At 44.6% G+C, this 14,453-nt stretch overlaps 1 protein-coding gene and 1 pseudogene across 10 annotated transcripts in view; one reads left to right on the top strand and one right to left on the bottom strand.

Moving 5' to 3' along the window:
* CASK (calcium/calmodulin dependent serine protein kinase) overlaps positions 1–13,851 on the top strand; it is a 389,761-nt gene extending 375,910 nt beyond the window's left edge. For 7 of the 9 annotated variants that reach the window (XM_082865258.1, XM_082865256.1, XM_082865254.1 and 4 more), the window contains 2 exons: positions 8,925–9,008; positions 12,441–13,851. In XM_082865258.1, coding sequence (XP_082721384.1) covers positions 8,925–9,008; positions 12,441–12,617 — 261 coding nt within the window. In that variant the 3' untranslated portion in view covers positions 12,618–13,851. Of the gene's footprint in view, positions 1–8,924; positions 9,009–9,528; positions 9,655–12,440 lie in introns of all 9 variants that reach the window. The other 2 variants (XM_082865252.1, XM_082865251.1) reach the window with 1 other exon arrangement.
* On the bottom strand, positions 1,067–8,482 carry LOC309977996 (adenosylhomocysteinase-like; annotated as a pseudogene). Its single transcript has 3 exons — positions 8,306–8,482; positions 1,834–2,370; positions 1,067–1,802 (listed from the first exon to the last, which is right to left on the bottom strand). The product of its transcript is annotated as an adenosylhomocysteinase-like (transcript).
* Positions 13,852–14,453: the final 602 nt, after the last annotated feature.

The following is a 14,453-nucleotide window of genomic DNA, read 5'->3' as shown; positions in this document are numbered from 1 at the left end:
GAATACAAATAAGGCAAGCTGGTAAGGGTGAAATTCCTTCCTCAGTGTTCATCAAAAACTCTATGACAGAAGTGCCATGTGGCTTTTTTGTTTGTTTGTTTTTGGCTGTGTTGGGTCTTCGTTTCTGTGCGAGGGCTTTCTCTAGCTGTGGCGAGCGGGGGCCACTCCATCGCAGTGCACAGGCCTCTCACTGTCGCGGCCTCTCTTGTTGCGGGGCACAGGCTCCAGACGCACAGGCTCAGTAGTTGTGGCTCACGGGCCCAGTTGCTCCGCGGCATGTGGGATCTTCCCAGGCCAGGGCTTGAACCCATGTCCCCTGCATTGGCAGGCGGATTCTCAACCACTGTGCCACCGGGGGAGCCCCCCATGTGGCATTTTTAAAAACCCTCTCATTGCTGACACCACTCCCACTCTGTGTGGACCATAGAAAGCCCCACCTAACACTGGGGTTCAGCTCATTTTTTTTTTTTTAGGCACCAAAATTTTTATTAACCCACCTTCTTGCTCTCTTTTGACATTATAAACCAAATTAATCTCTTTTTGACCCAGAGTTGTGATGGGAACCATCAAGTTACAATGTGCTTTTACGTTTCTTTGGCCCCTCTCAACCTCTGGCTGTCACTTCTCTCGTGCTTTCTTGGCTGTCCCTTAACAATATATTCCAACCCCTGTGAAATAGGGACTAAAAGTACCAACCTCATGGTTCTGAGGTTTAAGAGAATGTCAAGCACTAAGCTGGGCTCTCAGGAGCATTTAAACTCCAACAGTTCCTCCACACCCTTTGACATAGCTCCTTCTCATCTTTCATGGGCTGAGGAACCAATGAACCTGTAAACCAAGAACATGGGTAGAAAGTCCATAGGCCAAGTGAGGGCCTGGATGGTAAAGTGCATGGGCTTTGTGAACACCACTGCCAACTTCCAGCCTAAGGAAGGACTGACTGAGTGAGCAGTTCCAGAACCCCTGAGCTCATGGCTCCCTGTGGGTAACTCCCATGTATCTCTCTCATGACCAGGGCTTGAGGAGGGACTTCTCAATTCCCCCTGCCACACTTGGAACAGTATGAGGGATGCAGCAGAGGCCAAAGACTGACTAGCCCCAGGGAGTTGATGGGGAACATTATCAAACCAGTCTCAAAGGTGGTGCCATTTGCTCTTGGGGAGGAGAGGTGGGACCCAGGCAAGGACAGCAGCTGGAAGGCAAAGGGCGGGCCTGGTTCTCAATAGCGGTAGTGATCAGGTTTGAAGGGGCCATCACGGGACATGCCCAAGTACTGGGCCTGCTTCTCAGTCAGCTTGGTCAGCTTCACATTCAGCTTTCCCAGGTGGGCTTCAGCCACTGCTTCATCCAACTTCTTGGGCAGAAAGTGGACCCCGACAGGGTACTTGTCTGGGTGGGTCCACAGCTCAATCTGCGCCAGCACCTGGTTGGTGAAGGAGTTGCTCATCACAAAGCTGGGGTGGCCCATGGCGCAGCCCAGGTTGACCAGCCAGCCCTCGGCCAGAAGGATGATGCAGTGCCCGTTCTTCAGCAAGTAGCGGTCCACCTGGGGCTTGATGTTCACCTTCTCCACAGCGTTCTCATTCAGCCACTTGACATCAGTCTCCACGTTAAAGTGTCCGATGTTCCACACAATGGCGTCATCTTTCATCTGTTCAAAGTGCCGGCCGAGGATGATGTCGATACAGCCCGTGGTGGTGACAAAGATGTTGCCCTCCTGACAGGCCTCATCCATGATGGTCACGTCATAGCCCTCCATGGCAGCCTGAAGCGCGTTGATGGGGGTCAATCTCTGTGATGATGACACGGGCCCATCTTATACAGGTTGTAGACCCCCGTTGTGGTCTCTCCGGAGATGCCTCAGATGCCTGACAAGGAGCTGTGGGTACTTGGTGTGGATGAGGTGGGTGAGGTCACCACCATCGTCCAGAATCATGTTGAGGGGCCCGTCCTTGAAGTACAGTATCTGCTCAGTGCACCACAGATACTCCTCGTCCGTTTCACCTTCCAGGCGTACACTGGAATGCCAGCCTTGACAATGGCAGCTGCTGCATGGTCCTGGGTGGAGAAGATATTGCAGCTGGACCACCGCACCTCAGCACCCAGGGCAACGAGGGTCCCAATGAGGACAGCTGTCTCCACGGTCATGTGCAGGCAGCCGGCAGTGAGGGCGCCCTTCAGTGGTTTGGAGGCCGAGTACATCTCCCACATGAACGTCAGGCCCAGCATCTCATTCTCTGCAAGGTCCAGGGCCTTGCATCCCCAGGCGGCCAGGCTGATGTCAGCGACTTTGTAAGGCAGCTTGTCTGACGTGCTGGCGGCATTTCCGCACAGAGTGATAGACACAGGCGAAGGGGGCCGAGCCTCAGGCTGGGGATAGGCGCGGGGCGGGTGGCGCCAGGCAGGGCCAGCTCATTTAGTTTGTGCCATCTTAATTAATTTTAGATAGTTGAGTCCAAACCAAACACATGTCTAATTATACTGTATAAGATGTTGTGGTTCAACTTTAAACCTAAGGGACTATCCTAAAGACTTTAAACCAGAAGAAAATGAGTAACCTGGCTTCTTTTAAAATAATGAGAATAGATTGTGTTCCTCTATATTTTGCCAAGCATTAGTACTCCTTACCTAATCCTTGTAACACCGAGCTAGAGACATCAGTATCTACTTTTGAGGATGAAGAAACCAAGGCTTAACGTAATTTTCACTTGAACAGTCTTGGTTTGGATTTGGGGGTTTTTGTTTTGTTTTGTTTTTACAGTAAATCTTAGACTCCTTTCACTGTACCATCCTAGAAGAGTTAACCCTGTTTAATCCTTAAGCTGGTGTGCCTTGTATGTATGTAGTAGTACAATTTAAATCTTTATTTTAACATTTAGAAAAATCTGTAAGGCGGTCAAACCTGAGGAAAGCTATAGAGCTGACTTCTCATAAAGCCATGGCTCAGAAAATAATCTATGTTCCTAAAGCTGGAACTATAATAGCTCCAGTGTGTAATCAAAACAATTTTAGATTTTAATTTTATTCTGATTTGTCCATTTGCAGCATTAAAGAGTTGACAGTAGCAGAATATTTGTGGCTTTGCTTCTGCCCCCAGAGGGAAAGGTTGTCATCAAGGGGTAGGTACAGTCTTGTTAGGAATCTGTGCTTGGAAACAACAGCCATGTTTTAAACTAGAGGCTGTTTTGTGAAGTCAGTTGGCTCTCTTAAGATTGTTTCTGGGGTCACTGTGTTCTTCCTTAAGCCCTTAGACCTTGGTGCAAAATGACTCAGATGCTTGCCCTTTTTAATTTTGCAAAAAAACAGATAAGTCTTAAAGATGTCTGCTTCTTAGATACTTGGTCAAATGAGTTTTTATTCCTTGAGGGTAGTAACCTGACAATTATTGGCCATAGATGAGCCATTAAATCAATTTATCTCCAAAAGAGAACTTTAAATGTTAAATTAATGCTTCTTTGGCTGTTTGAACCCAGTGTATTTTCAGTGATCTTTCTAGACTCTCTCTCCCCTCTCTGGGATTCAGAAAGAGATATTTGCCTGTAAATATTAACAAATTTGTGTCTCATCTTAAAAGTCAAAAAGGAAGTGGTTTTAGAGATCATCTTAAAGCCACCTATTAGTGGCCTGAGGGAGGGGAATCCTTGTGAAGCAATTCCATTTCCTGTTCCTGAACTTCAGGCAAGCTGAATCTGCACACGCACGCACGCACACACACACACACACAAAAAAACTGGCCCCCACTTGAGACCCATAAGTAGAGCAGAGTATGGGGACAGAGGCCTTCGAGAAAAAAATGAGGACATGTGTGGTGACTCTGCTGAAGATAAGAGGGAGACTAGACAAGAACATCTCAGTCAGGATTCTAGGCATCGTATAATCTTTGAAAGTACAATAATATAGGAGAGAAACTCAAAGCCATGAAAAGGAGGAGGAAGCAAATATATTCAGTACTAACCACAGAGACTACTGTAGTTAGTTACTGTGATAAACATGAAATTTGGCTCTGAACTTCCTGGCAACCAGGACAAAGAGGAGAATGTCACGGATCACATAATTCTCATGTAATAGAAGTATGTCAGTTCTTTCCTTGGAGTTAATTACTAAAGGAATATAACCTGATTCTTAGACATAAGAGGCATTTGGTGGTGTGGTGAGTACAGTCTTCCTGGACAGTCTCATGCAGTAGGTGCAGAATGACCTTCGTGTTTTCGTGGATAAAAACTAAGGGTGTGAATGCCGTGCAGAGAAGGGTAATCCGCAGGGAGCTAACAGTTGCCGAGTCATGTGTTTTCTGGTGTAGAATACAATAGCAGGCTAGAACTGAAAATACTCAGACAATTGGGTGGCTATCAGGCTGCAGTCATTGAGTGGAGAAAAGACCATTTTACGACTGGGGTGGCATTCTCGACTTCATCCGTGGGTTGTGGCTGTGTGGACTTCCATCTGGCACTCAGAGTAGCTTCAGCGATGGAAGCAAGGGGAGGGACTGTGCCTTAGGATTTTTTTTTCCCCATCTAAGTTGCCCAGAAGGTGGCTCTGGGTGGATGTGGGATGATGAGGAAACCTTATGTGTCAACTGACCCTGGAGTCACCTGAATTATGAGCACAGGAAGGATAGAAAAAGGCCCAAAATAATATTCACAAAAAGGACAGTTCTAAGTGAAGATCACTGTTAAGCTCGATTGAGCTATATACAGAGTTTTTCATGATGGTTGTTCCTTGCTAAAATCTTCAGTCACAAAAGGATTTGCAAGGAAATGCCAATTGCCTCTTTCAAAAATGAACATATAGAAGCTTGAAGAGCTCTCCCATGGGGAATCTGAGCCTGTGACTTTCACAATTAAAGCAGTTTGAGGGCAGGTAAAACAATGTGCCAGGCTCCCTTACCCCACAAGGAGAAACTGTAACTAAACAAGAGGAAAAGACAACCCTCAGAATGGGAGAAAATATTTGCAAACGAAGCAACGGACAAAGGATTAATCTCCAGAATTTACAAGCAGCTCATGCAGCTCAATATCAAAAAAATCAAACAACCCAATCCAAAAATGGGCAGAAGACCTAAATAGACATTTCTCCAAAGAAGACATACAGATCGCCAACAAACACATGAAAGGATGCTCAACATCACTAATCATTAGAGAAATGCAAATCAAAACTACAATGAGGTATCACCTCACACCAGTCAGAATGGCCATCATCAAAAGGTCTACAAACAAATGCTGGAGAGGGTGTGGAGAAAAGGGAACCCTCTTGCACTGTTGGTGGGAATGTAAATGGATACAGCCACTATGGAGAACAGCATGGAGGTTCCTTAAAAAACTACAAATAGAACTACCATATGACCCAGCAATCCCACTACTGGTCATATACCCTGAGAAAACCATAATTCAAAAAGAGTCATGTATCTAGAAACAATAAATGCTGGAGAGGGTGTGGAGAAAAGGGAACCCTCTTACACTGTTGGTGGGAATGTAAATTGATACAGCCACTGTGGAGAACAGTATGGAGGTTCCTTAAAAAGCTACAAATAGAACTACCATATGACCCAGCAATCCCACTACTGGGCATATACCCTGAGAAAACCATAATTCAAAAAGAGTCATGTACCAAAATGTTCATTGCAGCTCTATTTACAATAGCCCAGAGATGGAAACAACCTAAGTGTCCATCATCGGATGAATGGATAAAGAAGATGTGGCACATATATACAATGGAATATTACTCAGCCATAAAAAGAGACGAAATTGAGCTATTTGTAATGAGGTGGATAGACCTAGAGTCTGTCATACAGAGTGAAGTAAGTCAGAAAGAGAGAGACAAATACCGTATGCTAACACATATATATGGAATTTAAAAAAAAAAAATGTCATGAAAAACCTAGGGGTGAAACAGGAATAAAGACACAGACTTACTAGAGAATGGACTTGAGGCTATGGGGAGGGGGAAGGGTAAACGGTGACAAAGCGATAAAGAGGCATGGACATATATACACTACCAAACGTAAGGTAGATAGCTAGTGGGAAGCAGCCGCATAGCACAGGGAGATCAGCTCGGTGCTTTGTGACCGCCTGGAGGGGGGGGATAGGGAGGGTGGGAGGGAGGGAGACGCAAGCGGGAAGAGATATGGGAATATATGTATATATATAATTGATTCATTTTGTTGTGAAGCTGAAACTAACATACCATTGTAAAGCAATTATAATCCAATAAAGATGTTAAAAAAAAAAGAGTCATGTACCACAATGTTCATTGCAGCTCTATTTACAATAGCCAGGACATGGAAGCAACCTAAGTGTCCATCAACAGATGAATGGATAAAGAAAGATGTGGGGGGCTTCCCTGGTGGCGCAGTGGTTGAGAATCTGCCTGCTAATGCAGGGGACACGGGTTCGAGCCCTGGTCTGGGAGGATCCCACATGCCGCGGAGCAACTAGGTCTGTGAGCCACAACTACTGAGCCTGCGCATCTGGAGCCTGTGCTCCTCAACAAGAGAGGCCGCAATAGTGAGAGGCCCGCGCACCGCGATGAAGAGTGGCCCCCGCTCGCCACAACTAGAGAAAGCCCTCGCACAGAAACAAAGACCCAACACAGCAAAAAATAAATAAATAAAATTAAAAAAAAAAAAAGAAAGATGTGGCACATATATACAACGGAATATTACTCAGCCATAAAAAGAAACGAAATTGGGTCATTCGTAGAGATGTGGAGGGACCTAGAGTCTGTCATACAGAGTGAAGTAAGTCAGAAAGAGAAAAACAAATATCGTATATTAACGCATATATGTGGAATCTAGAAAAATGTTATAGATGAACCTATTTGCAGGGCAGGAATAGAAAGGCAGACGTAGAGAACAGATGTGTGGACATGGTGGCGGGGGAGGGTGGGATGAACTGGGCGATTAGGTTTGACATAAATACACTACCATGTGTAAAATAGATAGCTAGTGGGAACCTGCGGCTCAGCTCGGTGCTCTGTGATGGCCTAGTTGGGTGGGATGTGGGAAGGGGGAGGGGATGTGTGTATACATATAGCTGATTCACTTCACTGTGTGGCAGAAACTGACAACATTGTAAAGCAAGTGTAGTCCAATAAAAATAAATAAGTAAAAAAATAAAATTCAGAAACATAATCCTAGGAAAAGTGAATCTTGCACTAAACAGGAAAGTCAAAACCTTTACCAACCAATTTGCCTCTTACATGCGTTTATATTCATAGAGGCCAAGAGATTCTCTTCAGCCATGAAGGCACAGTGCCCTCTAGTCAAACCTGCCTCGAAAGGCAAAATAGACTTTGTGTGAATTATATGTACTGCTTTTACATCTTTGTTTGGTCAAAAGACTATTTCTGCCAGGTGCCATCTGGGGCATGAGGAGGACAACTGAACAAGACGCAGCCCCTGCCCTCAGGAAGCTTAGCCGCCAGCATTCAGGCACTTGCATTTCCAGGGTGGCGGGCACTACAGGTGCCTAAGTGTGGGTGTGTCAGGAGCATAGCGGCAGGGCGCCTGACTCGGCTCAGAGCTCATAAAGGACCTTCCAGAAGAAAGAACACTCAGCCAAGCAATAGGGAAAGTGGGGAGGGGGACGAGGGGATGGAACGTCCAGGCGGAGGGAGTAGGAAGACAAAGGCTGGCCCTTTCTGGAACTGAAAGTACTTCGGCGGGGCCAGTCCATGGAAGGGAAGAGACAGAAAGGTAAGCGTGGGCCAGCTCGTGAGGCAGGGATCTGACATTTATGCTCAGGAGGGTACATTTTATCCCAAGGCCAAGAAGGAGCTCCTGAAGGGCTTGGAGTGGAGGAGTGATGGAATGGGATTTGCATTTCCAAAAGACTGTTCTAGTGGCAGGGTTTAGTAGGATTGGAAAGCAGCAAAACTGGAGGCAGGGCACCCAAATTGCTACTACAGCAAACCAGACACAAGAGGGAGGAATAGGGCAAAGCAAACAATTGAAAGGCTATTTACAAAGCAAACTATGTGGCTAACAGAATAGACATGTTAAATTCTTATATAAAGGGCCACAAGATATTTACCCCTGACGCATACGAATTAATTACATGTCAGTCATTTGTGAACTGTGTGCCTATGTTGGGTTTTGTTGCGGGCTTGGGGGTGTCCTGTCCTAGGGGAGCAGCAGAAGCAGCAACCCCTTATCAGAATCAACTCCCACAGCATCAGATGCTGGCTTTGCAGTATGTCTGTGCAAACTAGTAGCTTGCAGTTAGAGGTTTCTGATACCTTGAAATGGAACTGAAAGGGGCCTCAGAGGTCCCTGTCCCTTGAGTGCAGCATCTTCTCATGGGCCTACAAATTGCCCACAGCCATACACAGCTTCTATAGTGGCTCCAGGCTCCATCCCTGGACAGAGTGTGCCATCCCTATGAGTCCCACAGAGGAGAGAGCTTTCCTCAGGACAACTCAGAAGGCCTATGTCAGTGCGAACACAGCCCTCGCGGTCACAGTGGCCATGATTTGCTCTCCTCATGGAGCAATCTGAAATTTGAAATGTGGTGTAGTGCACTCTGGATAAGTGCTGAAGCCACCCTGCTGGTCCGAGTCTACCCCAAAATGCATTTCCTAGGAATTAAAATTCAGGCTACAACTAATAACCAGGTTTAAATGAACATTAACCAACATAATCAGTGTTCACTTTTCTGAAGAAAAATAAGTCGGATTGATTCATGAGATTCATAAGAAAAACGTCCAGTTTGTCAGCTTTTATTTGCCAGTGGCTATTTTCCATCCTTTGGATGAACAGAAGTAATATAAGTTATTTACAAAGTTGGTAAATTTAATAATATCTTGCCAAAAATTTGAATCAAGGGCTTTTCCAGTTGTATAATTTTCTATGAACTCATTTGAATGTTGCATTAGTTATTTCTCCTTTTAAGTCTCAGTTTTCTTTCTTTTTTTTTTTTTTTACACAGGCACTGAAGGTCCTGAGAACTGCAGAGTTTGCTCCTTTTGTTGTTTTTATTGCCGCACCAACCATCACTCCAGGTTTGAATGAGGTAAGAATTAATCAGTTTTTCCTCTAATCAGCATTCCCCCCGAGTAAGGATGCATTTGTGTTGTGCATTCCAGAGCAAAGCCCCATCTCATTAAGACAACTAAATGAAGCTCTGCTTTGTTTTCCATGCCTGGCCAGTAAGATTTCCAGAGCTTGAGGTCCTCTTTCAGGAGTAGGAATTACACACCACAGAGAGGTGTGATTCTTCCGAGATCAGAATCATTAGGCAAATGTAAGCTTTAGTCTCCAGTGCAGTCCCCGCCCCGGGGGCCTTATCCATGGCCTTGTTCATGGGTCTGCTCCTGCCCTGCGGGGCTGCCAGCCCCTCCTCTCCTGATAGCGACTGTGCTGAGAGCTCTGGGCCAAGAATTGCCTTGCCTGGGGAGAACTATAAGGCATCCACCTCCTTGGCTGGGCTGCCCAGACTCCCCTAGGCAGCCTCCGGAGTGGAACCCGTGCAGAATCTCTACCCAGGCCCCTGGAGACTACCAAACCTGGAAATGAGCTCTGTCCCCTCTCAGGCCTACTCAAGTCAGCAGCCGCCACGGAGATGGTGCCCGCGAGGGTCGGCAGCACCATCTAGAACCAGGCTGGCTTACACAGCCTTCTATTGCTGGGCAGATAAGAAGGTAGTTATGGAGTGTCTGGTGAGTATATTGCTGCTTATCTGCTGTAGGGTCATTCTTAAGAGGAAACTCTACACAAAGTTTTCCTGAAGGCCATCACTTCTGCAGGGTCTAGAAATCACCAGGACGCTCTTGGCACTGTTCAGTTAACGTGGCCTAGACTCACCCCAGCTTATGACAGTAAAATCAAGGCTTGGAGATTTTCACTTTAAGGAAAATTAAATATCTAGATTTAAGGAAGATTAAAGAACTAGATTTCTATGTCACTCATATTTTTCAGTCATTTTTTGTCATTTCATTTGCAAAAGATGTATTCCTTGGTAAATTCTACTTCTCCGTCTTATTTAATACACAAACATGTTTGAAACGCCACATTGTGGTTAGCTCTTATCCTTTGGTTACCATGTATTTTTCTTGAATTATCATCTTTGTTTTTGTTTTTGCCTATTTTCCTGCCCTTTTACTAATTTTCCATAGCTGCCAAAATGGTGCAGAAAATTGCCTGTAAGTACCAGCTAGGAGGTGATGAAACACAGCCTCGTCTCCTTTCATAGATTTAGAATGTAGACATTTTGTTCCCACAAATCCTTGCTTTTGCTGTTAGAATAAAGGCATTTTGTTTTCACTGAGTTAAACCCTGCTCACGTGTAAGTCAAGCCTGCAGACAAGCTGTTGTAGAGGAAGAAACTGACAAACATGGCTTCATCTTATAAGATCCTTAAGAGGGAGCTTTATTTTTTTGTGTGTGACGAGAACTGCATTAAAAATTTGATGCTCTCAAGCCATAAATTTTCTTGAATGTTTTCATCAGCCCAGCTTTCTGAGCAAATTATAAGCTCTGCTAGTGGTTCTTGAAGCCCACCCAGGACTGTATATTCCAATAGAATCCCCTAGCCCGGAGAGTGACGTGGTAGGAATTGCTCCTTCTCATACTGGTAGGAAGCACTCCTGTCTTTGGGTGAATGCATGTTTCCTAAAATGGGGCTTTTGCTTTGTGTTTATTGTAAAGCCACAGTGAAAATACTATGCTTTTTAAGTGCAAGCAGAAAGTGTGTTGATATGACCTTAGAAGGTGATGATTAACTGAGGTCTTATCTACACTGAAGTAGTTAACACCTAACATTCAAAGCATGCCACGTCCTGCTTTGAAATTCCGGTAGATGACAAAGCAGGTTAGGACACTCTCATTTCAGAGTGTCCTGATAGAAAAGATTGAGTCCCCAACTTTTCTGGTGTCTGTCATCCCCACTGTGGTGCTGTGATGGAATCGAGTGTTATTATTTCACCTCGAATCCCCTTGCCAGAGGGCTGCACCCACAGGCCGAGGTTCATCAGGAAGAGTCTCTTACAAACAGATGGGCCTCCGAGAAGAGGAGGGCTCCTAAGCCAGCAGTGGGTGCCAACAGCTCCCAAGTCCCTGAAGGCACCGCACCTTTTAGTTTCTCTGGAGATCTGTCTCTGTCATCATGGGCCCCCATTTCCTAGTAGACTTTCTCTGTCTCTTGACTATAGATTTAACACTCATCAAATCGTATAATGGCCAGTATTAGCCAAGTGCTTGTTCTTTCGGTAACATTTATTAAGCACTTACTATGTATAAGCCACAATGCCAAGTGCTGGGCACAGCAAGGCAAGTTTGAGCTCTAGTTGGGGAGAGAGATACTAATCAAATAAACAGGTATTTAATTGTATCTGTGTGTGTATGTGTGTATATATATATATATATATATATATATATTTCAGACTCCACCCAACAGCTCAGCTATCTAGTTGGTTACTTTGACTTAATTTGAACTTGCCCATTAAAAGTTCAGCATAACAAGATCTGACCCGTGAAGATGCAGAGGCAGACTTTCTGGTGGCCCTTAAGAGATCCCCATCTTGAAAGAACTGCCATCCTGAGGCTCTTTGTAGTGCGCTGCAGGAGTTGAGGGAAAGCCTTTACTGCCGCGAAGAGTTCAGTAGCTGCTTTTCCTTCAGAGTTGTTTCCATGAGAGATGTAAGTACTTATGAACAGTGATATTTGGCCATTTCCAGTGCAGACCAATGTGAGGGGATTCATCAGATGCCAGCTGCTGTTGTATCTGGGAAATGGCCTTATTTCATCCATTATTTGTAACATCCAAAAAGCTTTGCCTCTGGCATCCACTGCTGTTGAGTGAGGGCCATTATATGTAACTGAATTCCTGGAACATAATGAACCTCTAAGTAGAATAGAGAAAAATACAACTTAATTTGTTGTCCGGAGGCAGGGGCTTCTTGGCGCAAACACAGCTGGGCTCTGGAGCCTGGCGCAAGCAAGTGCAGAGGACCAAGGGAAGGGGATGCAGGGCTCTGACCTCGTCCGTCCTCTGAAGCCCCCCCCACCCCTCGCCAAACAGGAGAGTGGCTTGAGGTGAGGCGGGCCTGGGTCAGAGGAATGAGGACAGAGCGGCTCGACTCTGACAGTCTGTCCCCACTGACCCCGGGGCAGACACTGCTTGGCCGGGGTGGGGTGATGTGTTTGCTGAAGAGTGTCTGTTTCCTCTGGTCCGTCCGGTTTGGCGTGGAGTCCCCTGTTGCATGGTGAGCAGTCGTGGTTGCAAGCCGTAGTTCTGTGACCCTGCCATCCCGGGGACCGTCATCTCCTCTGTCACGAAGCGGGCTTGGCCTCACGCCCAGATGTGGCACATAAAGGTCTGGCCTTGACTGTTTCTGACATTGGGACAGACAGAAATGTGACATGAGAAAAAAATCCGGCTGACTTTTTTCTCTTTGCTTTTCCCTCCTCCCACACCCATCCCTACCTCCATCCCATCACCATTTAGGATGAATCTCTTCAGCGTCTGCAGAAGGAGTCTGACATCTTACAGAGAACATATGCACACTACTTCGATCTCACAATTATCAACAATGAAATCGATGAGACAATCAGACATCTGGAGGAAGCCGTGGAGCTCGTGTGCACAGCCCCGCAGTGGGTCCCGGTCTCCTGGGTCTATTAGGCCTCTCCCCAGATATCTGCCGCATAACTGGGAGCCACCTCATACATGGAAAAGCCTCTGTTATCGGCCTTGTGTCAGCAGGTCGTGGTCCCTAGAGACTACCTAGTTGTAGTGTGACCTACATTTATAATTATTGTCATGTCCGAATAGATAGGAGGAGAAAAACAATTACACACTAATTTAAAGAGACAGTATCTTTTTTAATCAGTTCTCCTAAACTTTAATAAAATGTATCTTTAAATGTATGTATTATTCAATCCTTTGGAATGTTATATTTTTGGAAATCATAGCTTTTTATTTCCAAGGCCCCTAAAAACTGCACAAAATAGATGCTGCTTTCTATAATCTATTTTAATAATAATAAACAATGATTCTGTTACCTTGACTGGGGTTGGAACACTACATTCTTTTTAGAGTCTGATTTTATGGATTGGAATATCTTTCTTTCCTTTATTTATTTGAAATAATCAGTCTAGTGATTACAAAACTCATAAATTTTTAAAGGCCTTTTTTTTCCTTTTTTTTTTTTTAGAACAGTATTTTTTTTAAGTCCTTTATGTAACATCCAGATAATGTGATACTGTCTCTTTGAAGCACCCTGTAAACCTTTTAGAGATTTGAAGTTGGGTCTTGACTCTTAATGCATGTGGACAGTCGCGAGCGTTTATGCTGTCGGTGTGTCTGTGTTGGACAAAACAATCTGTAATCTACAGCAAAGTACATTCCGTTCACGGGGCACACCCAGGGGAATAAGAATAAAATGCTATTATGACTAAGTTGTAAACCTATGCACATCCCTTGCATTTCGGGCAACTTTATAAAAAACAAACAAAAAGAAACTGATTTTTATTAATAATAATCAATCATGTAGTGAAATGTGTTTGTAATTTTGTCTCAATTTAATTTGTTGTAAGGTGGGAGGGGGAATTGCTGGTTTCACCATTTCAGATCTGTGTTGTCTGAGAGTATTAACGTTTTAATTAAGCAAAGAAATGAGGATTTTTAATATGTATGTAATTGTTTTAAAGCACCCATTTTAAGAGAATATACTGTGCAATGAAGAAACCAGTTTAGGCATTTGCTATAAACTGAACTATTCCAAAAGAATAATCTATAACAGCCCTGTAAATTCCTTTAAAATGATAACTAACAGGACAGTTTGACCAATTTTTTTTTAAATATACTTCCTTTTATGTGTTCAATAATTAAATGCCTTTGGGTCCTTCATTTCATTATAGATTTGTTCAGGTTTACAAGGTGATGATCTTTTAGATTTCATAATCCATTAGATGCTCACTGAAACATCAAAGGCCCAGGAATGACTATCAGTTAGCAGGACAACAAAATACTCTGCACCCAAGGGCCACTAATGTGCACCTGTGCTTTCTCCTTCCTCTTGCTGTATCCCTTGGCACAGGAGAATCATGTCCTTGTTGCTTTAGAGACATTAACCATCTCATCACCCTTCCGTGAGGTCACATTCTTCCAATACAGGAGATTCAGGCTGCGGGGGTGGGTCTTCTGACTCTTTGCCAGAGGTCAGTGGAAGGTTTTTCATGAGAGTGTCTGTCAGGGTGTGAAGTGGTTCTGTTAACCTGAGATCCTTGAAAAAAATACCATCAAGTTTGCTTCTTGTCGGTTAGATGGCCTCATTGCTTTGTGCCCTGGCAGGATGTGCAGGATGTGTTCTGAGCGGAACAGCTCCTCTATGAAGGACCACACCGAGAAGGCATTTGTATACTCTTTTTAGGGTGTCACCCTCCCCTCCCACCTACTCTTATTAAACAATGCTGATTTTTCCTCTGATGTTGTCCTTTGTGGGTAACCAGATGAGTA

The sequence above is a fragment of the Leucopleurus acutus genome (genome assembly GCF_964270905.1).
Source record: "Leucopleurus acutus genome assembly, chromosome: X".
Taxonomy (NCBI): domain Eukaryota; kingdom Metazoa; phylum Chordata; class Mammalia; order Artiodactyla; family Delphinidae; genus Leucopleurus; species Leucopleurus acutus.
The sequence above is the reverse complement of the archived record's forward strand: the minus strand, read 5'-3'. Positions and strand labels throughout refer to the sequence as shown.